This window comes from Bufo gargarizans, chromosome 6 (assembly GCF_014858855.1).
Source record: "Bufo gargarizans isolate SCDJY-AF-19 chromosome 6, ASM1485885v1, whole genome shotgun sequence".
Lineage (NCBI taxonomy): Eukaryota > Metazoa > Chordata > Amphibia > Anura > Bufonidae > Bufo > Bufo gargarizans.
Window position 1 is genome coordinate 131,724,063 of NC_058085.1, and position 23,723 is coordinate 131,747,785.

At 41.6% G+C, this 23,723-nt stretch overlaps 1 protein-coding gene across 1 annotated transcript; it reads left to right on the forward strand.

Moving 5' to 3' along the window:
• The first annotated feature begins 5,832 nt into the window (after nucleotides 1-5,832).
• On the forward strand, nucleotides 5,833-20,896 carry TECTB (tectorin beta). The gene is made up of 9 exons (XM_044299538.1): nucleotides 5,833-5,908; nucleotides 6,972-7,162; nucleotides 13,167-13,309; nucleotides 13,413-13,485; nucleotides 15,230-15,333; nucleotides 15,806-15,889; nucleotides 18,404-18,566; nucleotides 19,389-19,458; nucleotides 20,847-20,896. The coding sequence occupies exons 1-9, from the start codon at nucleotides 5,833-5,835 to the stop codon at nucleotides 20,894-20,896; spliced, it is 954 nt and encodes a 317-aa protein (XP_044155473.1).
• The last annotated feature ends 2,827 nt before the right edge of the window (nucleotides 20,897-23,723 follow it).

Below are 23,723 nucleotides of genomic sequence, written 5' to 3' on the forward strand. Positions count from 1 at the left end.
AAGATCCTCTGGAAGGTGCCAAGAAGTCAGAGCCTGGTAAGAGTGGGTCTGGAGATGGTGGTGCTGGGGTGCTGGCCAAGGCAGAGAAGGTGGAAAAGGTATTGGCTGAACCAGTTGATGGGGCTGATGTAGATACAGAAGCCAAGAGGCTCCTGACAGTGAGCAGCCCGGGCCGGAGCATGAAATTTGCCCCCTCTGCCGTCAATGTCTTTCAGAAAGCCAGGGGTCTGATGGGGAACAATATCCCTGAATGGTGAGAAGGCTAATAAAGTGAAGGAGGACGCCAAAGAGACAGAGGACAAGGAACCTAAGGCCGAGGTCTTGAAGTGGGAGAAATCCCTGGATGTTCCAGAGATCAAGGGTAAAGCCGAAGTGGGGAGAGCCAGTGGAGACGCAGAAGACCCTGAAACGGAGGCACCATCTGAGAAAACCACTGCTGAAAAAGAAGCGAGCGGGGGCAAACCAGCTCTGCTGACGGAGCTTCGCAAAGACAAGAAGAAAAGGCCTAAGCATCTGCAAGAGCCAGCGAAGTCAAACAGAGAGTCTGTCGTTTGCATAAAAATATATTCTGAAGGGAGTTCCAGAAGCCGAGATCGAAATTGTAAGAGTAAAGGAAAAATAAATGTACGATCTGCTGTTAAATTAAAGAGACAAAAAGAGGCGAGTCATAAGAAGCGTGCTCGGCTGAAGCAGCTGTGTAAGTCAAAGAGAGAGAAAGATAAAAAGAGAAGGTCTGCCTGTCACATGGTCACAGGAACCTTGTAGACAATGTCTCTTGGGCAAGATGTCAGTGTGGGTAACAAACCAAGCACTGATGGCATGGGTCTGGCAAAATAAAGGGAAGCCTCTGACGCTGACCACATCTTCCAGGGGGAAGGTTGAGCCGGGCGATGGCAAGATAATGCGGATGCCCTGTCACAAGCATCCGGTTGGTACAAGTGTTCACCCCCACGGGTTTGAACAGAGGGGGGGGGGGGGGAATGTGGTAATATGAACAGTGCTGGAAGGTGTGTTGTCCCACTTCAGGTACCTCAGATGGGTGAGACAGATAAAATCCAGAGAGTGGCAGTAGTCTCAGCAAAGCATAGTTTGCTAAGACATTTCTGTATACATTTTCTGGGCTGGATTTTACTTGGACTGGTGGCTAGGCTTGGTAGAGGGAGTTTCCAGTCCACACCCTTCCAGTACGGGTTTTCCTTTGTACCTGAGGTGATCGCAGGTGAGGCCTGCTGTAATCAGGCTGGCATAAAGCGCCTCAGAGTAGGTCAGTCTGGGAAGAGATACGCTGTGAGATACAGAGACCCAGAGCAGAGGCTCTGTGCGTGGTCTCAGCTCGCCAGGCTGAGAGACCCCGGGGCACTGTGACAGCCCGAAGTTTGGGGAACGCCGTGACGCCGGGATTCAAGGGTCACAAGGCTGGAGTCGGGAGGACTGTTGGGCCACACTTCCCCATACAGGTACGGGACTGATTACAGCCGGAGAGGCTGAGGAAAGCCGCATATGGGTTCTGTGTGTGAACAGGGTTCTGTAGCTGAGTCAGGGCCACGTTAACAGGTGTAGTGAGAGCCCAGTCGGGCAGGTATTTGTTTTGTTTTGATGTATGTGGGAACCTTATCACACCCAGTGATTATTAACTGGACTGTTCAGTGTATGAAAAATGTCCCAATAAATGCAATGTTTGGCCCGAAAGCTGCGGTGGACGACGATTCTTGTGATAATGACCCCCCAAGTACAGCGATCCCTTACAGTACATACATAAAATTTCTGTCACCAACTTACCTGTCAGGGCAGTGCTTTGGTCGGGGGCTGTGCCGTAGCCACGCTGTGTCAGACGCAATGTCGGGTTGTGCCACCCAAGATGCGCTGCCCAGCCATGATTCTTGGTAACACAAGCGCGTCCATAGCAATGGAGCACTCGCTCTGTTTCTCCCTGCAGCGCATGCATGCTGGGGAGAGATTTAGTGTTTTATTTGCTTTAGGAGTGTGGGCTAGTTGTTTGTGTCTGCAGCTTGTGCTACTGTGAGCAGCCTCCATGTTGTACACGCGCTACCATGGCCTGCAGGGTCTCTGGACTAGTCTCCTATAGAGCAGGTCTAGAACGTCATTGGTCGGCAACGGGCTGCCAGCAGCAGATCGTGATGATTTGTGTGCTGAAGTGCATTCAGAGTGACAGAACAATCTTCAGACAACCATTAATAACCTTACCGATAGCATGCCAAGGCGTGGACGTCTGCGTGTGGCGCTCATACCCCATTCTGAATGAATCTAAATGTTTTGAATATTTTGTTTCCTTCTTTTTATAATTTGCATATCATTAAAGGGGTTCTGCACTTTCAATTAACTGATGATCTATCCTCTGGATAGATCATCAGCTTCTGATCGGCCGGGGTCCGACACCCGGGAACCCCGCCGATCAGCTGTTTGAGAAGACAGCGGCGCTCCAGCAGCGCCGCGGCCTTCTCACTGTTTACCGCTGGGCCGCCCGCCCACTGACGTCACGACTTGTATCAACTAGAGTGGGCGCGGCTAAGCTCTGTTCACTTGAATGGAGCTTAGCCGCGCCCACTCTAGTTGATACAAGTCGTGACGTCAGTGGGCGGGCGCCCCGGCAGGAAACAGTGAGAAGGCCGCGGCGCTGCTGGAGCGCCGCTGTCTTCTCAAACAGCTGATCGGCGGGGGTCCCGGGTGTCGGACCCCGGCCGATCAGAAGCTGATGATCTATCCAGAGGATAGATCATCAGTTAATTGAAAGTGCAGAACCCCTTTAACATGTCTATTGATCCTGTGATTTTCCATATTGCTACAATTTGTCCTCTTGTTGTTGCAATTTCATTGTTGAATGTATTTATTTTTAATTATGCAATTTAGATTTTTTAAGGACTTCAAATAAATAAAAAGAAACCGACAAAAGAAATTACAAAACAAACTGAAGAAAATACAGAAGAAAGCCACAGAGAAAATTGACATGACTTACAGAGATTCCAAGTCATACTGTTCAGGAACCTTGATGTATATAAAGTAACTTATCTGTTGTCAGATCCTGGGGAATGTATTCAGGCAGAATGCGGACGGCAGACACTAGATCCTTACTGGCAGCTGACATTTATCTGGAGAAGAAGGATCCCATTTACCTTCTAGACTATAAAAGGGGAGCGATCAGCGCAGTGACACTCAGATGGTTCACTGCAGAGCGTCTCCGCTCAAGGGCATGTCTGTGGGAATACGAGGCCGTGAGCACCTGCACTGAAAGACATTGAACAGGTAAGTAACAATTTAGCATTTAATAAACGACAAAAACATGAAAAAAAACCCACATTATTACACCTAATTAAAACAGGAAACAGAAAAACATAATGGGATGCCAACGTGTTTTTTATTAGAATTTTTTTCTATTCGTTAAAAACATTGAGTAAAGGATATATATATGAAATATATGAGAGCATCAAATCTGTATTGGTTTTTAATGTTTTTATTATAGTATATTTTATTTTGATTGTATATTTCATATCTTGTATATATATTTAAAATTAGAGACTGAATTCAGCTTCTTTGTAGAATAAATGGGGCGATGGGGGAGGGTAAATGAGTACATTTTATGCTTCTAAAATATCAGCAGTAATAAATCAGATTAATTGGATCTGCTGTGACATTTTTTTTTCTTGGAGACATTTCGCTAGTCATCCAACTGGTTTTCTGGATTAGAACGGCTTGTATGAGAAATCTCCGGCATTACTGGTGACTTGTGCTTCAGTCGTGGAGGTAAGATGTTGATTGCATTTGCATGACTGAATCTATTAGATGTGATAAAACTGCCTTGGGAGAGGTGTTGGGACAGCAGTGTAAGTGGCAGGCAATAGATGCCGCACCCCTCCAAGCTCAGTTTTTCCAATAATAAAAGCTTAAATGCTGTCTTCTGAGGCCGTTTAATCACACTTTCAGTCATTGTAAATGAAATCAACATCTTTCCGCTATGACTGAAGCATGAGTCACCAGTATTTAATGCCAGAGATTTCTCGTGCAAGCTATTCTAATCGAGAAAGCCATTCAGATGACAAATGAAATGTCTTCAAGGAGAAATAACATACAAGAAGTGCAGTTGCTCTGACATCACTGCTGATATACCATGACCTGGTGAACGAGAACCTTCACAGACATCTGTCTAAAACATTGGTAATAAATGTAAAACAAGGTAATAATAGTAAGATTTTTTTTCTTTTGATTAGATTTTTTTGATTCACAACATGGGTCACTATATCCAGCCTCTATGAGGAATTGATTGGTTTTAAACCTGAGATTTGATTTAAAGGGGTTGTGCAAGAATGGGAGAATTTTTGGCAAACCACCCCCCCAATTCTGCGGGACCTGCAAAGGAAAGCTTACTTACCTGCTTCCCGCCACCGACTCATCGCTCCATCTTCTCCCGGCTTGCAATGCTCCCAGTCTGACATCGCTGCTGCCAATCACCGGTGTCACACTCCCCTCGCGACCATGTGACCATCTGTCATGAAGCAAGGGGAGCCTGACAACACCACAGCCTGTGATTGGCTGCGGCAATGTCAGACTGGATGTTGACATCGCTGGAGCCCCACGTAGCATCACAGGCCGGGAGAAGAAGGAGCAGGAGCAGGTAAGTACGCTTCCCTTTGCAGGTCCGCTGAATGAGGGGAGAGTTCCAAAAACCCTCCCATTCTTGCACATTTCTGAGATTCATAGGAGGAGAAATCTTCTCACTGCTTTCAATTGACTGGCAGACTGGAGAATTAAGTGCAAGTATTCACCGCCCATCTCTATTCATGTAGTAAAAAATAGACATTTATGGCAATGTACGTAAGGCTACTTTCACACCTGCGTTCGGTGCGGATCCGTCTTGTATCTGCACAGACCGATCCGCACCGATAATGCAAATGCCTGTGTCCGTTCAGAACGGATCCGTTTGCATTATTCTTTTAAAAAAAAGTCTAAGTCATAACGGATCCGTCCTGACTTACAATGAAAGTCAATGGGGGACGGAACCATTTTCAATTGCACCATATTGTGTCAGTGAAAACGGATCCGTCCCCATTGACTTACTTTGTATGTCAGGACGGATCTGTTTGGCTCAGTTTCGTCAGACGCAGCGTTTTGGCGTCCGCCTTAAAATTAGAACGGAGACCGAACGCAGCCAAACTGATGCATTCTGAACGGATCCTTATCCATTCAGAATGCATTGGGGCTTAACTGATCCGCTTTGGGACGCTTGTGAGAGCCCTGAAACGGATCTCACAAGCGGACCCAGAAACGTCAGTGTGAAAGTAGCCTAAGAAAAAATCCCTATGAAAATTCAGATAACCTTGTAGAATTTGTATTTTAATTTATTTTTATTTTTTTAACACAAACTTCCAAAAAACCGGGAAGGATGACGGCATAAACAGTACAATGGACAACATATAACTACCACAATGTATAGAGTCAGATGAACCGATAAGGGCAATAAAAAAATACAGTAGCAAATGTTTTTTAATGTAACATGCTATAAAAAAACTAAAATGTAAAAGAAGTGTGACAGGAGTGCAATTATTAAATTACATCTTTTAGAGTTACACAAAAACGTTAATTATGCAACCAAAAAATGCATAAGAATATTATCGGAGGGGGGGGGGGACTTTAATGTTTTTCAGTGTAATTTGCTCTTTTTTTGTGCATTAAGCTAACCTTTCATTTATGATTATTCTTGCAGTAAGAAATGGAGACATCCCTGCTGGTTCGCCTTGTTTTGTGAGACCCCTGAGCCCTGTTCTTGCTCTCCATTGTTTCATTTGATAAAGTTTGTATTTGCCGATCGATACTGAAGAAATGGGGCTTTTTACTCTCACGTTGTTAGCTAGCTTGATGGCAAGCTCTGCGGGAAAGTGTGTTCCCAATAAAGCAGGTAAGTGGCCAAATGCCCTTAAGGTCCAAGTTACGCGTGGCAGCTTGGTGCAGCGTTTCATGCAATTTATTTTCATTCTCGTTTTTTTATGGTAAAATATCTTACTGTAATTAGTAAAACAATATCATTCGTTTTATACAGTTTTATTAGCATATATTTGCAGCACTTCAAACATGCAATTTTTTGTGGTATATTTCAACTCCTATGCAGATGACTATTGGAAAAGCACCATAAAATGGAATCCCTAGAGCGTGCTGCATTTTGGGGGGAAAAAAGCACATAAAAATGGTAAAACTGTATATATGCAATTAAAGAAAGCCAGGAAAAAAAAGCTTTCTGCAGTGCATTTCATTATGCAATACCTTAGTACCATCATAAAAATGCTTTAAAAATGCAGCACAATATGGGAATAGAAAACTGTGTGAAACCATCCTTAAGGGCTCATGCACACAAACGTATTTTCTTTCCGTGTCTGTTCCATTTTATTGCAGACCGTATGCGGAACCATTCATTTCAATGGGTCCGCCCAAAAAAATGAAAGGTACTCCGTGTGCATCCCGTTTCTGTATGTCCGTATTTCCGTTCCGCAAAAAAATAGAACATGTCCTATTATTGTCCGCATTACGGACAAGGATAGGACTGTTCTATTAGGGGCCAGCTGTTCCATTCTGGAAAATATGGAATGCACACGGAATTCATCCGTATTTTTTGCGGACCGCAAAATAAATATGGTCGTGTGCATAAAGCCTAAAACTTATTTGTTTGACATTCGGTCCTGGATTTGGCAAAAAAACAGAACAGGACTAAAAAAAAAACATGAAAACATGAAAAACTGCAAGAAAACAATGTTGTTTAATGCGGTAATTAAACTTGTGTGTTTTAAAAATTTAACGTTTTTTTTTTTTATTTTCATTAACATTTTTGGCCTTTGCTTTACTTGTAATAAACAACCAATTCCTTTGTGATAAAAATGTGATAAAATGAATCAGACTTCGAAAACCTTACTATAAAACGACTCGCTGCCTATTCAGGATGTTCACGATGCTCACTGTTTGTCTTCCAGATGTCATTATTGTTCATTGTTATCCCAAATCTATTGTGGCCAAGATCCCTGAGTGCCCGTACGGATGGGAGATCGGCCAGCTGGCTCTTGGTGGGGTGTGTTATAATGGGATCATCGACTCCGGTTATTATCAATTCACCATTCCCGATCTATCCCCAAAGAACAAGTCCTACTGTGGAACGCAATCTGATGTGAGGGCTAATTTTCAGAATTCTTTATGATCTTACCCTACATATTTCAATCTTTTAGTTTTTCTAAAACAAATTGAAACACAATGGAAGCATATGATAACGTTTTTGATGGATTTTTAGGTCCTTAAAAGAAGATGTAATATTTATGATTATTTAATTTCTTACGTATCAGTACGTATCAGTTTTAGGCGCCAGAAAAATCATTCTCAATTTTGTTTTTGTGGCAAATATTTACCATATTTTTCAGACTATAAGACGCACCTAGAATATAGAAGAAAATAAGAAAAAAAATGGTTTTCATCAGACCTCAGATAAGACCTCAATTCCTCCTCAGACCTCAGATAAGACCTCAATTCCTCCTCAGACCTCAGATAAGACCTCAATTCCTCCTCAGATAAGACCTCAATTCCTCCTCAGACCTCAGATAAGACCTCAATTCCTCCTCAGACCTCAGATAAGACTTCAATTCCTCCTCAGACCTCAGATAAGACCTCAATTCCTCCTCAGACCTCAGATCAATCCCCCAAGCTCCATTAGACAAAAAAGTTAATAAATGAACTTTCCTCTCTTGTTGGCACTCACTGGTCTTCTGCAGGCCGATGCTGCACTGCGACCTGACATCGTCAGGTCATAGTGTGTGCCTATGTGCACTATGTCCTGATGCTATACCCAGTCAGTACACGTGAAGTGAGTCACCTAGAAGAAGACCATGGAGTGGTAAGTACAGCCAGGACAGTGCTTCCCTCACCGCTCCCATGCCTCCTGCATGCTGATGACCGCTTTCGTAATGGAACTTGTCATTAACATTCGCACCACGGTTTTATTCCGGTTTAAACATTAATTGGGGTAAATCACACATGTTATTATTAGGAGAGGGGCAACTACAGAGAGATACACGGGTGCAGGTTTTAAAAAGACACGAAAATTTCAAATATCTCGGTATACAAATCTCCGGGAACATAGATGAATATGAAAAATTAAATTTTCTCCCTCTAATAAAAGAACTAAGAACTAAAATACACATATGGAAAAGATTACCACTGTCAATGCAGGGCAGGGTAAATTTAATAAAAATGGTCTTCCTCCCAAAGATACTTTATGTATTGCAAAATGCCCCAGTAAGAATATCACAGAATAGTTTTAAACTACTTGATAGATTAATGGGGGATTTTATGTGGAAGGGTGCGGTCCCTCGGATAAAGAAGGAAGTCCTTCAGCTCCCAGTGAAAGAAGGAGGATTAGCGCTTCCTAATCTATTTTTCTACTATTTAATAACACAATATGGGAATATAAAGGATAGTTTAGATAGTGAGGTGGGTAGACAAGAAATAAATAGATGGGGATGGAAAGAAAAATTTAATCACTTAGAGGTGTTGGAGTCAGGTTTTTTGGGGAAAAAAAATACTAGTAATAGGATATTCAATCACTTAGAATATGTATGGGGGGAAATTAAGAGACTATTGGAGATTAAAGGGTTTTTGAAATATACACCGATATGGAAAAATCTTAATTTAAAGGAATTGGAAACAATAAGGGATTATATAGATTGGGGAAAAAAAGGAGTGAAATACCTAGCACAGATTTTTGTGGGAGATAAGCTGAAGGACTTTAATATAATGGTGTCGGAATTTGGGATCCCCCATAGGGACTTGTATAAATATTTCCAGCTTAGGAATGCATTGCGGATAGCGGTACAGGGGGATAGATACCGAAGGGAAACATCAGATACGTTAGATAAGTTTATTGCAGCAGGGGAAGGAGTTGGGATAACTGCAAGAAGATATAAGATCTTGATGGAGGAAAAAAGAAAAACAATTACAATGCTTGCCGCAAAGAAATGGCAGAAAGACTTAGTATCCTTTACAGAGGAAAAATGGAGCGATGCCCTTAGAAATTACGCGACAATTTCAGATAGGGGTTCGCATAAGATCTCACAATTTTTTATAATACACAGACTGCATCGGTCTCCATGGATGTTAAAAAGAATGGGGGTGAGACCAACAGACAAATGTTTAAAATGTTGGGAGGAGAGAGCTGATTTGATACACTGTTTTTGGAGGTGTCCCAAGCTTCATAGATACTGGACAGAAATTATGGAAACCGTGTTTTTGTTACTGAAGGTCCGAGTACCAAATGACCCAGTAATTTGTATTTTAGGGGCAACTGAACACTTGAAATTAAATAAAAATATACGATTGGTTTTAAATAAAGTACTATTCCAGGCTAGAATCCTGATACTTAGAAAATGGATAAAGGTAGATCCACCGACGGTGGAACAGTGGAGGAAAACAATAGACAAGTTAATTAAAGAAGAACGTGGGATGAAGAATTATATTAAAAAGTTTTCAAATCTCGACCAGATCTGGAAAAACTGGGTACTCTAGGTTTTTTTTTTTTTTTTCTCTCCACGCGGGGGGTAACGGGAGGGTGGGCGTCGGGAGGTGGTTGGGAATGGGGTGAAAGAAAGAAATAGAATAGAAATGAAAGATGAACAGTAACCACCATTTGTTAATAACTTTTTCATATGTATTATTGGGATAATGTTGTGTTACGGAAGTATTTATTGTACGAAATGGAAATAAAAAGATTTAAATAAAAAAAAAAACATTCGCACCATCAGATACACTGCCATTCCCCCACACACACACACTTTTGGGGGGGAAAAAAGTGCGTCTTATAGTCCAAAAATACGGTATCTGTTAATTTATTTGACCACCAGATATATTTCTGTCCATAAGTTTCGGACATGTATAATCCCCAGCTTAGATATGAAAATTCTGTCTCCTTGCAGCCACCACTAGTGGCGGTTCAGGAGCTTACTGCATACAGTGTTATTATTGAGTTCAATGTAAAAACAATCTGCAGTAAGCTCCTGTGCTCCCCCTAGTGGTGACTGCAGATCTCAATGGTAACACAGTATGCAGTAAGACCCTGAGCTCCCCCTAGAGGTGACTCCTGGTAATAGTACAGTGGCATGCAAGAGTTTGAGTATTCCTGGTCAAAATTCCTGTTACTGTCAAAGGTAAGCAAGTAGAAGATGAAATGATCTCCAAGAGATATAAAGTTACAGAAGACACATCCCCTTTGTATTTAACCCCTTAAGGACCTTGGCATTTTTCACCTTAAGGACCAGGCAATTTTTAAAAAATTTGACATGTGTCACTTTATGTGGTAAAATCTATGGAATGCTTTTACTTATCTAAGCCACTCTGAGATTGTTTTCTCATGATACATTGTACTTCGTTATAGTGGAAAATGTAATTCGATATATTTGTTTGATAAAAAATCCCAAATTTACTGAAAATGTGAGAAAAAAAATCGCAATTTTCAAAATTTTTATGACTCAGACAGTGATACATCATAAAATAGTTATTACTTTACATTTCCCATATGTTTACTTTCATGTGTGCATCATTTTGTAAATGTAATTTTATTTTTTAGGATCTTATAAGGCTTAGAATTTTTTGCTGACCGTGGCATTTGAAAGTTTAATCCACCAGTATCAGTAGCAGGGGTCCGGCTGATTGCGGCACTGCATGTAGGGTAGGGGAAGGACCGCAGGACGAAAATGCTCGTCCTGGGGCACAAAGTACCGGAAATTTAGGACAAACATTCTTGTCCTCGGTCCTTAAGGAGTAAAGCAAAAGCAATTTTTTATTTTCATCTTACATTTTCAAAATAACAAAAAAGGAAAAGTTTTGCTTCAGGTCACCTGCATGGTTGGTTCCTGTAGCACCCCCCCCCCCCCCCTTTGGTTAGTATCACAGCTTGTAAATGCTTTTTGTAGCAGCCGAGAGTCTTTCAGTTCTTATTTGAGGGATTGTCATTGATTCTTCCTTGCAGATGTCTTCCAGTTCTGTGAGACTCCGTAGCCATCTTGCACTCTCTGCACTTTTGATGTCTATCTACAGATTTTCAATTATATTCAGATCAGGTCATTGCGAGCGCCATTATAGAACCTTTAGCAGATAAGGGGACTGTGAGGGCCATGGTAACACCTTCAGCAGATCAGGGGACTGTGAGGGCCATGGTAAAATCTTCAGCAGATCAGAGGACTGTGAGGGCCATGGTAACACCTTCAGCAGATCGGGGACTGTGAGGACCATGGTAAAATCTTCAGCAGATCAGGGGACTGTGAGGGCCATGGTAAAACCTTCAGCAGATCGGGGACCTTGAGGGCCATGGTAAAACCTTCAGCAGATCAGGGGACTGTGAGGGCCATAGTAAAACCTTCAGCAGATCAGAGGACTGTGAGGGCCATGGTAAAACCTTCAGCAGATCGGGGACTGTGAGGGCCATGGTAAAACCTTCAGCAGATCAGGGGACTGTGAGGGTCATGGTAAAACCTTCAGAGGATCAGGGACTGTGAGGGCCATGGTAAAACCTTCAGGTTGCGCCTTTTAAGGTTGTCTGTTGTGGATTTTGAGGTGTGTTTAGCATCATTATCTATTTGTGGAAGCCATACTTTTTTCAACTTCAGCTTTTTTACAGTTGCTGTTACGTTTGTTTCCAGAATTTGCTGGAATTTCATTGAATCCCTTCTTCCCTCTACCCGTGAAATGTTCCCTGTGCTATTGGCTGCAACACAACCCTAAAGCAGGATTGATCCACTCGTATCCTTGGTTGGAGAAGTGTTCATCTCATGAAATTCTGTGCCCTTTTTTCTTCAAACATACCTTTGATCATTGAGGCCAAAGAGTTCTATTCTAACCTCTTCAGTCCACAGGACTTGTTTCCAAAATGTATCAGGCTTGTTTAGATGTTCTTTTGCAAACTTCTGACGCTGCATTTTGTGGTGAGGACGTAGGAGAGGTTTTCTTCTGATGACTCTTCCGTGAAGGCCATATTTGTACAGATGTCACTGAACAGTAGAACAATGTACCACAACTCCAGAGTCTTCCTGAAGGTCTTTTGCAGTCAAGTGGGAGTTCTGATTTTCCTCTCTAGCAATCCTACGAGCAGCTGTCTTTGAAATTTTTCTTGGTCTTCCAGGCCTTCTCTTAGCTTCAACTGTTCTAATTAGCTGCCATTTCTTAATTATATTTTGAAGTGAGGAAATGACAACCTTAAGACACTTTGCTATCTTCTTATGGCATTCTCCTGCTTTTTGAGGCTCAACCCTTTTCATTTTCAGAGTGTTAGACAGCTGCTTAGAGGAACCCTTGGATGCTGTTTTTTGGGACTAGATTAGAGAAGTCTGGGTATTTATAAAGCTTTGCATCATTATAAATTAGCATCACCTGACCTGACCAATACTAACGATGATTGTGAACAAGCCTTAACCCTAACAGGCTATTTAAGGTCTGAGATCTCGTTCAAAGCTATCGGCGAGCTCAAATCTCCTTGGGTTCTCATACTTTTGCATGGTACACCTTTCTTTTTTTCACTCTAAAATTGTACAAAACCAAAATAATACACTGATATTCCTTAAAATGTTGAAAAGTGTGTGTCAACTTTAATGTGATGCCTTTTGGAGATCATTTCATCTTCAACTTGCTTAACTGTTCACAGTAACAGTAATTTTGACCAGGGGTGCCCAAACTATTGCATGACACTTTATTCATAAGCTTCTAAGCTCCCCCTAGTGGTGACTGCAGACCTTTATTTAGAACAGGAGCTGTGTATCAAGAGTTGAATGAAATGAATTTTCATGGTGGAGCCGCTGACCCTGTAGAAAGTCTTCCTAGAACTCTACAAGTAGAGTTAGGCCTAATAATATCTCCCATGGATTTTGGGCTCATATGTATGTGAAGATCAGTTGTTCACATATGTTTAGCTATATAATACCATTTTCTTACTAAGAAAAAAATAAAAATGAATAAGTAATTTAAATATACTGTATATAAAGAATAATTGAAAAAAAAATAACAATCCTCCACAATCCCAAGATGGATCTTTCAGTTGTTTCTGTCATCGGCGAGTCTAGGTTTATGTTCTTGTATCTGGAGATAGTCCTATATACAGTATAGAAGGACCAGTAACTGACTTTGGATTTCTTTTTCAGTTCAAGAACCCAATCTACCATTTTTATAACTCAATAGTCTCCAACGACAGCAGCATGATCGTCAAAAGCCAGCCGGTGAATTACACTTTTACCTGCACTTATCAGTCCAATTATCTGGTCAGCCATGCTGCCTTTGACCAAAGGTAAGTTTGCTCCTCAGTCTCCAACACATTCCAAGTATCGATTCCCCCAGGATCATTCCACACATGTATGTTTCAGTCTCACATATTTTTTTCCTTCTTCTAGAGTAGCCACAGTCCATGTGAAGAATGGGAGTTCGGGATCATTTGAAAGCACACTGTCTCTCAATTTCTACTCTGTGAGTCTTTCAAACGCCCCCCTCCTCACCACCACCCACCTTCCTGTTCTTCTGTTGCCAAATGCTTAGCATCACGGTTTTTAAAAGGGTTCTTTGGTTTGCAAAACCATTTTCCATTATTTCCAATTTACTGTCCATAGTTTGAGACATCCATTAATTAGCTACAGAAGAACAGCTACAAAGAGAGTCTATCACAATGGAGGACTCAACAGCCTATTGATTTCATTGGGCAGCATGTAATGCATCATTTATCCTGTGGGGGAGCTGTTAGTGAATTCAACATTTGCTGTCGATTTTCTCACTGTTCATAACTCATCACTGAGGGTCCTAATAGTAGAACAACCTGCGATTAGCTGATTTTGCATAAACTCTTTTAAGTCCTTAACGGTAAACCCCTTTAAAAAAAGCTAACCTATTAAGTCTAGTCTTAAGTGAATTCTAAAGACATAAAAAGCTCCAGAAGTTTCAAATATTTCCATCGCATCCATCACTAAATGGATAATTGGGTTACTGTACAGCTTGGTTCTATAGGTTCTACTCCTCCTGGAGACCTCTTGGGTGGTCTTTGTATAAAACACATTGAGGGAGATTCACTAAGAAATGTATCATAAAGCTGGTACAAATTGTGATAAAAATGGATCACATGGCATGAGACAAATGTATTATGTGACACTTTTACACCCACCTCAATAGTTTTAAAAGGTGTCTGGGAAATGGGGAGAAGGAAGAATGCAAAGGTGAAAGGTAAGAAGAGACAAATAACCACGAGGAGGTGCACAGAGGAGAAATTTAGAGAAAGAGAGAAAATGCCAACCAAATGTAAGCAAGAAGGAAGTACGGAGCCAGGATCCGACTACACATCGTAACTTTGTATTCTGTAACCATAGAGACATTTAGGTCTGCATCGATGCTGTATATAAAAAAATTAAGACATTCAAGACGGCAATTACAGTATTTTTACTTTTTTCACATCTGCATTTCAAAAGTCATAACTTTTTAATTGACATAATAATTTGCTATTTTGTCACACATTCAAAGACCAACAACTTTGTTATTTTTCTGTTGATGTTTGAGGGTTTGATTTTGTGGGATAAGTTGTGTTTTTTATTTATTTATTTATTTGTTTTTATTCAAATTTTTTTAATTTTCAAATTATATTTTTTTTAGTAGGGGATGTGAACCTTCTATCTCCAGGTCCCTCTTATAATACACTGCAATACTTCTGTATTACAGTGTATTATGTAAGTTACAACAAAACTGACAGGATTCTAATAGGTATCCATACATGGAAGTTTTGGAGGCCATTGTTGGTTCATGCCCTCATGGAGGGAGACGATTTCTAACCACTTGGATACTCCAGACAGCATTCACCATGGAAGCTAAAAGGTTACTGAAGGACTAAAGAGACTGAGAGCAAGGTGCCAGCTGAGTAACACATCCAGTACCCACAGGTGATGGCGCTGGCCCATCATGGCAGCTCAAGCTAAATGGCTGCTTGCCTCAGTGGACTATAGTAGCTTTATTTTTTGTTATGCAATGGAGCATTAAAAACAGTTGCAAAAATATACACACCCTTTAACACTCATCTTAAACGTGTGCCTCTAATATGCTGCATTCCATTACAGGGCAATACCTTCTTTAGACTTTCCTTACAGGTTACAATCCACACTGGACATAATCACATTGATCTCTTCTTGTCTTTCTGTTGATGCTTCTTGCTGTTTCATTTTTATTTTCTGGAAAGAACGGCAAGTTTTCCACCCTAAAAGAAGCTCCATTTGTGGTGGAAACATCAGACATCGGATCAGATGTATTTGCCGGGGTTGAGGCCAAAGGAATTAGCAACAGGTACAAAAAAAAGATCAAACTTGATGACTCTGCTTAAACTCAACATGTAGAACAAGGTGACAACAATGCCAGGATGGGGCAGGGAAAGCTCGACATGACAGGTCAGTGCATTGAGGGCAAGGACAGTTATAGAGGACAACTGTCCAAGCTCCCTGTATTCTAGACACACTCAAATACGGGAATATTTAGGAGTGTATTATAAGAATAGAATTTTATTTGGAAACCATATGGCAGAAATACATGTAATATTAAAAAGAGTATTGTTTAGATGTTGCATTTATTTGGGCATCATATAGTATTATGATGTGGGATGTATATGGAAGCATAACCTTCGTGCTATATATTGGTATTGTATTATTATATTCTAAGGAAAACCTGCCAAAAATGTCAATGACACCCATTTTCTATAAAGCTAGTCCTATTGGTGAGAAGCAGTACTTTACTAAATAACCTTTCTATCTATGATATTCAGGTTTAAGGTTGTTTTAAACTATTGCTGGGCCACCCCATCTCCTGACTATGCGTATCACATTCAGTGGCAGCTGATAAGTAAGAGGTAAGATTTCAATATATGTAAATTATAAGGTACACAATCAGCCTAAACACAAGACAATGAAGTAAAACAATCTACATTTTTAACTTAATATATGGTATGATTCTGTTTTTCAAACAGAAAAATTATTTTTGGCCAAATACTGATTGTGTCAGTTAGGTAACATATTAGATTATTAACATTATTATATGTTCAAACTCTAACTACTATAATACTGCCCACTAGGTACAAGAATATAACTACTATAATACTGCCCTCTAGGTACAAGAATATAACTACTATAATACTGCCTCCTATGTACAAGAATATAACTACTATAATACTGCTCCTATGTACAAGAATATAACTACTATAATACTGCCCTCTAGGTACAAGAATATAACTACTATAATACTGCCTCCTATGTACAAGAATATAACTACTATAATACTGCTCCTATGTACAAGAATATAACTACTATAATACTGCCTCCTATGTACAATAATATAACTACTATAATACTGCTCCTATGTACAATAATATAACTACTATAATACTGCTCCTATGTACAAGAATATAACTACTATAATACTGCCTCCTATGTACAAGGATATATCTACTATAATACTGCCTCCTATGTACAAGAATATAACTACTATAATACTGCCTCCTATGTACAAGAATATAACTACTATAATACTGCTCCTATGTACAATAATATAACTACTATAATACTGCCTCCTATGTACAATAATATAACTACTATAATACTGCTCCTATGTACAGGAATATAACTACTATAATACTGCTCCTATGTACAAGAATATAACTACTATAATACTGCTCCTATGTACAAGAATATAACTACTATAACACTGCCTCCTATGTACAAGAATATAACTACTATAATACTGCCTCCTATGTACAAGAATATAACTACTATAATACTGCTCCTCTGTACAAGAATATAACTACTATAATACTGCTCCTATGTACAATAATATAACTACTATAATACTGCCTCCTATATACAAGAATATAACTACTATAATACTGCTCCTATGTACAAGAATATAACTGCTATAATACTGCCTCCTATGTACAAGAATATAACTACTATAATACTGCCTCCTATGTACAAGAATATAACTACTATAATACTGCTCCTATGTACAAGAATATAACTACTATAATACTGCTCCTATGTACAAGAATATAACTACTATAATACTGCCTCCTATGTACAAGAATATAACTACTATAATACTGCCTCCTATGTACAATAATATAACTACTATAATACTGCCTCCTATGTACAAGAATATAACTACTATAATACTGCTCCTATGTACAAGAATATAACTACTATAATACTGCCTCTTATATACAAGAATATAACTACTATAACACTGCTTCTATGTACAAGAATATAACTACTATAATACTGCTCCTATGTACAAGAATATAACTACTATAATACTGCTCCTATGTACAAGAATATAACTGCTATAATACTGCTCCTATGTACAAGAATATAACTACTATAATACTGCCTCTTATATACAAGAATATAACTACTATAATACTGCTTCTATGTACAAGAATATAACTACTATAATACTGCTCCCATGTATAAGAATATAACTACTATAATACTGCTCCCATGTATAAGAATATAACTACTATAATACTGCTCCTATGTACAAGAATATAACTACTATAATACTGCTCCTAAGTACAAGAATATAAGTACTATAATACTGCTCCTATGTACAAGAATATAACTACTATAATACTGCATCCTATGTACAGGAATATAACTACTATAATACTGCTCCTATGTACAAGAATATAGCTACTATAATACTGCTCCTATGTACAAGAATATAGCTACTATAATACTGCCTCCTATGTACAAGAATATAACTACTATAATACTGCCTCCTATGCACAAGAATATAACTACTATAATACTGCTCCTATGTACAAGAATATAACTTCTATAATACTGCTCCTATGTACAAGAATATAACTACTATAATACTGCTCCTATGTACAAGAATATAACTACTATAATACTGCTCCTATGTACAAGAATATAACTACTATAATACTGCTCCTATGTGCAAGAATATAACTTCTATAATACTGCTCCTATGTACAAGAATATAACTACTATAATACTGCTCCTATGTACAAGAATATAACTACTATAATACTGCTCCTATGTACAAGAATATAAGTACTATAATACTGCCTCCTATGTACAAGAATATAACTTCTATAATACTGCTCCTATGTACAAGAATATTACTACTATAATACTGCTCCTATGTACAAGAATATAACTACTATAATACTGCTTCCAATGGTGAAGATTAGAATTACCATGAGCTATGATAGAACTTGTTCTAGTGTTTGGGGAAGGTCCTTAGGTTTGGACAGTTTTCAGAAGAATTTCTCCTCTTTGATATGTTCCTTCCTGATTACAGGACAGACGGGTTGGTCTTCATCTCTCCCTGTACTTGCTCTCCGCAGTTGTCCATCAGATGACACTATTATAGTGCATGAGAACGGGAAGAACAGCCGTGCAACTTTCCAGTTTAGTGCCTTCCGCTTCCAGAACGTCCCCAAATTATCCAAAGTCTGGCTGCACTGTGAGACGTACCTGTGTGACAGCGAGAAGTTCTCCTGCCCTGTGGTAAGTGGTGGTAATGTAGGTTATGTATATCATCCGCTCGTGGCCTCATATTACCCAGAAGGCCCCTGGGGCGGTGAAAGACAGATCTTGCTTGGAAATTTGTAGAATGGAAACCTATGAACTCTCACAGCCTTTTTCTACATGTTTCTCACCCATAAATGAAGGTGACGAGTCACATGACTGCGACTTTTATAACGCCGGAGTTGTAGAGAAATAGATCATAAGGGGGCGGGGCCTGACATTTCCTAGCATAAGTGTCCTAGATGATACCGTACTGTAACAGTATCCACTGGAAACCTTTATGCATAGAAGAATATAGAGAAACACTGGACAGAATGACGATGACTCATTTGTTACTTAATATCTTAGCTGGATACTCAGAATGTCACATGAAGTTATATTTTTAGGTGTAGTATAAAAAAATGAAGAGGGAAACCATCAGCAAGTAGAATAGTTTATTAGTGATATATTTTTTTCTCATTTCACTTTCTGGACAGCCTTGCTGATGACATCCAAACTATTCACCATCATTATGATATCATCCCCCTAATACCGATGCTGTGGGTCCATAGCTGCAATAAGCTGGGCTCCAGGTGGTATTTAGGGGTACCAAGGTTGTGATTTACCTGTAAGACCTGTTATACACTCAAAGTAGAATATAGACATGGAATAATAATATCAGATCTGTCAACAGCAACTTGTCGATGGTTTCCATGGAGCTAAACAATTAAACGAATTGAAACATTTATGACACTGTTACAGTCGGACATAATCATTGATTCACTAATCATTCCACTGGACTTTCTTCTCCTGTACCGGCAGACATGTGGAAAACGGAAACAGCGGAAGGAACAGACGGGAGGCGTCTTAGTGGCGGAATTTGTACTGCAAGGTAGGTATCTTAATATAGAAAAGACGCAGGGAGCTATCCTTGAGACTTGTCTGCCATTCCTTCCTATCATCCCTTCCTTGCTTTCCACTCAGGCTTGTATTTGTGGTGGTTTTCCAAATATCACAGGGACACTATAGTGCGGTATTCACTGACTGCAGGTCTGTAGTATAGAGCCACTGAGACTCTGTACAGACATCCAGCCTCCTGTTCATGGCTGTGCCGTGTGCACGGGGCCTAAGGCTTCATGCACGCTGCCGTTGCCCGGCCGTGCCCGTATTGCAGGCCCACAGCGGGTCCGCAATATGGGCCACTGGCTGTTTGTGCACCGCATCATGGATGCGGATCTATTCACCTGAATGGGTCTTCAATCTGGAAGGTGCATTGCGGACCGTCAAATGCGGATCGTGGACTCCATTCAAGTGAATACGTCCTATGTCCGCATACGGCGGCCCTACGGTTGCCCGTGCATTGCAGACCCAGCCGGCGCACGTTCCTGTGCATGAACCCTAAGGCCTCTTTCACACTACCGTTTTTTTTTTCCGTTTTGCGGTCCGTTTTTTGCGTTCCGTATACGGTCCGTATACGGAACCATTCATTTCAATGGTTCCGCAAAAAAAAACGGAATGTGTTCCGTATGCATTCCGTTTCCGTATTTCTGTTTTTCCGTTCCGTTGAAAGATAGAACATGTCCTATATTTGGCCGACAAATCACGGTCCGTGGCTCCATTCAAGTCAATGGGTCCGCAAAAAAACGGAACACATACGGAAATGCATCCGTATGTCTTCCGTTTCCGTTCCGTTTTTTCTGAACCATCTATTGAAAATGTTATGCCCAGCCCAATTTTTTCTATGTAATTACTGTATACTGTATATGCCATACGGAAAAACGGAACGGAACAACGGAACGGAAACGGAACCACAACGGAAGCAAAAAAACGGAACAACGGATCCGTGAAAAACGGAACGCAAAACACTGAATTCAACATACTGTAGTGTGAAAGAGGCCTAAGGTAGTGGTCACACACTAGTTCTAAGGCTCATGGCAATATGTGTGCTGCCATACCATGCTCTGCACAGAAATCTTCTCCACTCGGCTCAATGCACCTCTATCTCAAGCAGTGCCGCCTGGACTAGATCTTTTTCTTGGAGCTATAATACCGCCATATGTATGAGGCCTAGGGATACACGTGTTGTAGTCATATTGCATTTTCTGCTGAGGTTTGTGCAAAACCGTGATATAATTCCAGCAAAAGTTGCTTTTTGTTGAGAAGGCGGCAACAGCTCAAAATCCCCAGGAGAATGAGCTGTGTCCCATAGAGCTTACAATCTAAACTGAAGAGCAGCAATGTTTTCTTCTCCTAACATCATACTTTCCGCTCTTGCCTTAGGTTCTGCATCCGTCATCTCTCCTGGCCTTGCAGGTAATGTTCTGCAGTGAACCCCAATATTCCCTTACCCCGTGAGCCCAGGAAGCTGAGATATGAAGAGCTGTTTGCAGGGTCCTCCTCACACTGTAGAGCTGCTGTAGCCGATGTCTATGACGCAGCAATAGTTGGTTCTCAACTTCAGTAGGTGTCCAAGAAAGCTGGGTGCCTGCCAAAAGATGCCAGGATTCTGTCTGCAGGGGTAGGCTTTCTGGTCTGGGATCTGTATTAATTTTTTTAAAGGGTTTGGTCGAGGTGATGGGGGGGGGGGGATTGTAAGGCTTTCTCATCTGGGTTCTCTACATTTCAGGGCGTCTGGGGTCCATTTTTATTCTTTTAATTTAGGGGGTCTGGTCTGTGATCTCTGTGTCTGTCTGAACTGGGTTCTGTCATTTTTAGGGGGTCTGGTCTGGGATCTCTGTGTCTGTCTGAACTGGGTTCTGTCATTTTTAGGGGGTCTGGTCTGGGATCTCTGTGTCTGTCTGAACTGGGTTCTGTCATTTTTAGGGGGTCTGGTCTGGGATCTCTGTGTCTGTCTGAACTGGGTTCTGTCATTTTTAGGGGGTCTGGTCTGGGATCTCTGTGTCTGTCTGAACTGGGTTCTGTCATTTTTAGGGGGTCTGGTCTGTGATCTCTGTGTCTGTCTGAACTGGGTTCTGTCCTTTTAGGGGGTCTGGTCTGTGATCTCTGTGTCTGTCTGAACTGGGTTCTGTCATTTTTAGGAGGTCTGGTCTGTGATCTCTGTGTCTCTCTAAACTGGGGTCTGTCATTTTTAGGGGGTCTGGTCTGGGATCTCTGTGTCTGTCTGAACTGGGTTCTGTTCTTGTAGGGCGTCTGGTCTGGGATCTCTGTGTCTGTCTGAACTGGGTTCTGTCATTTTTAGGGGGTCTGGTCTGGGATCTCTGTGGCTGTCTGAACCGGGTTCTGTCATTTTTAGGGGGTCTGGTCTGGGATCTCTGTGTCTGTCTGAACTGGGTTCTGTTCTTGTAGGGCGTCTGGTCTGGGATCTCTGTGTCTGTCTGAACTGGGTTCTGTCATTTTAGGGGGTCTGGTCTGGGATCTCTGTGTCTGTCTGAACTGGGTTCTGTCCTTGTAGGGCGTCTGGTCTGGGATCTCTGTGTCTGTCTGAACTGGGTTCTGTCATTTTAGGGGGTCTGGTCTGGGATCTCTGTGTCTGTCTGAACTGGGTTCTGTCCTTGTAGGGCGTCTGGTCTGGGATCTCTGTGTCTGTCTGAACTGGGTTCTGTCATTTTTAGGGGGTCTGGTCTGGGATCTCTGTGTCTGTCTGAACCGGGTTCTGTCATTTTTAGGGGGTCTGGTCTGGGATCTCTGTGTCTGTCTGAACTGGGTTCTGTCCTTTTAGGGGGTCTGGTCTGGGATCTCTGTGTCTGTCTGAACCGGGTTCTGTCATTTTTAGGGGGTCTGGTCTGGGATCTCTGTGTCTGTCTGAACTGGGTTCTGTCCTTTTAGGGGGTCTGGTCTGGGATCTCTGTGGCTGTCTGAACCGGGTTCTGTCATTTTTAGGGGGTCTGGTCTGGGATCTCTGTGTCTGTCTGAACTGGGTTCTGTCATTTTTAGGGGGTCTGGTCTGGGATCTCTGTGTCTGTCTGAACTGGGTTCTGTCATTTTTAGGGGGTCTGGTCTGGGATCTCTGTGTCTGTCTGAACTGGGTTCTGTCCTTTTAGGGGGTCTGGTCTGGGATCTCTGTGTCTGTCTGAACTGGGTTCTGTCATTTTTAGGGGGTCTGGTCTGTGATCTCTGTGTCTGTCTGAACTGGGTTCTGTCATTTTTAGGGGGTCTGGTCTGGGATCTCTGTGTCTGTCTGAACTGGGTTCTGTCCTTGTAGGGGGTCTGGTCTGGGATCTCTGTGTCTGTCTGAACTGGGTTCTGTCCTTTTAGGGGGTCTGGTCTGGGATCTCTGTGTCTGTCTGAACTGGGTTCTGTCATTTTTAGGGGGTCTGGTCTGGGATCTCTGTGTCTGTCTGAACCGGGTTCTGTCATTTTTAGGGGGTCTGGTCTGGGATCTCTGTGTCTGTCTGAACTGGGTTCTGTCCTTTTAGGGGGTCTGGTCTGGGATCTCTGTGTCTGTCTGAACTGGGTTCTGTCATTTTTAGGGGGTCTGGTCTGGGATCTCTGTGGCTGTCTGAACTGGGTTCTGTCCTTTTAGGGGGTCTGGTCTGGGATCTCTGTGTCTGTCTCAACTGGGTTCTGTCATTTTTAGGGGGTCTGGTCTGGGATCTCTGTGTCTGTCTGAACTGGGTTCTGTCATTTTTAGGAGGTCTGGTCTGAGATCTCTGTGTCTGTCTGAACTGGGTTCTGTCATTTTAGGGGGTCTGGTCTGGGATCTCTGTGTCTGTCTGAACCGGGTTCTGTCCTTTTAGGGGGTCTGGTCTGGGATCTCTGTGTCTGTCTGAACCGGGTTCTGTCATTTTTAGGGGGTCTGGTCTGGGATCTCTGTGTCTGTCTGAACTGGGTTCTGTCCTTGTAGGGCGTCTGGTCTGGGATCTCTGTGTCTGTCTGAACTGGGTTCTGTCATTTTTAGGGGGTCTGGTCTGGGATCTCTGTGTCTGTCTGAACTGGGTTCTGTCCTTGTAGGGGGTCTGGTCTGGGATCTCTGTGTCTGTCTGAACCGGGTTCTGTCCTTTTAGGGGGTCTGGTCTGGGATCTCTGTGTCTTTCTGAACTGGGTTCTGTCATTTTTAGGAGGTCTGGTCTGGGATCTCTGTGTCTGTCTGAACTGGGTTCTGTCCTTTTAGGGGGTCTGGTCTGGGATCTCTGTGTCTGTCTGAACTGGGTTCTGTCATTTTTAGGAGGTCTGGTCTGGGATCTCTGTGTCTGTCTG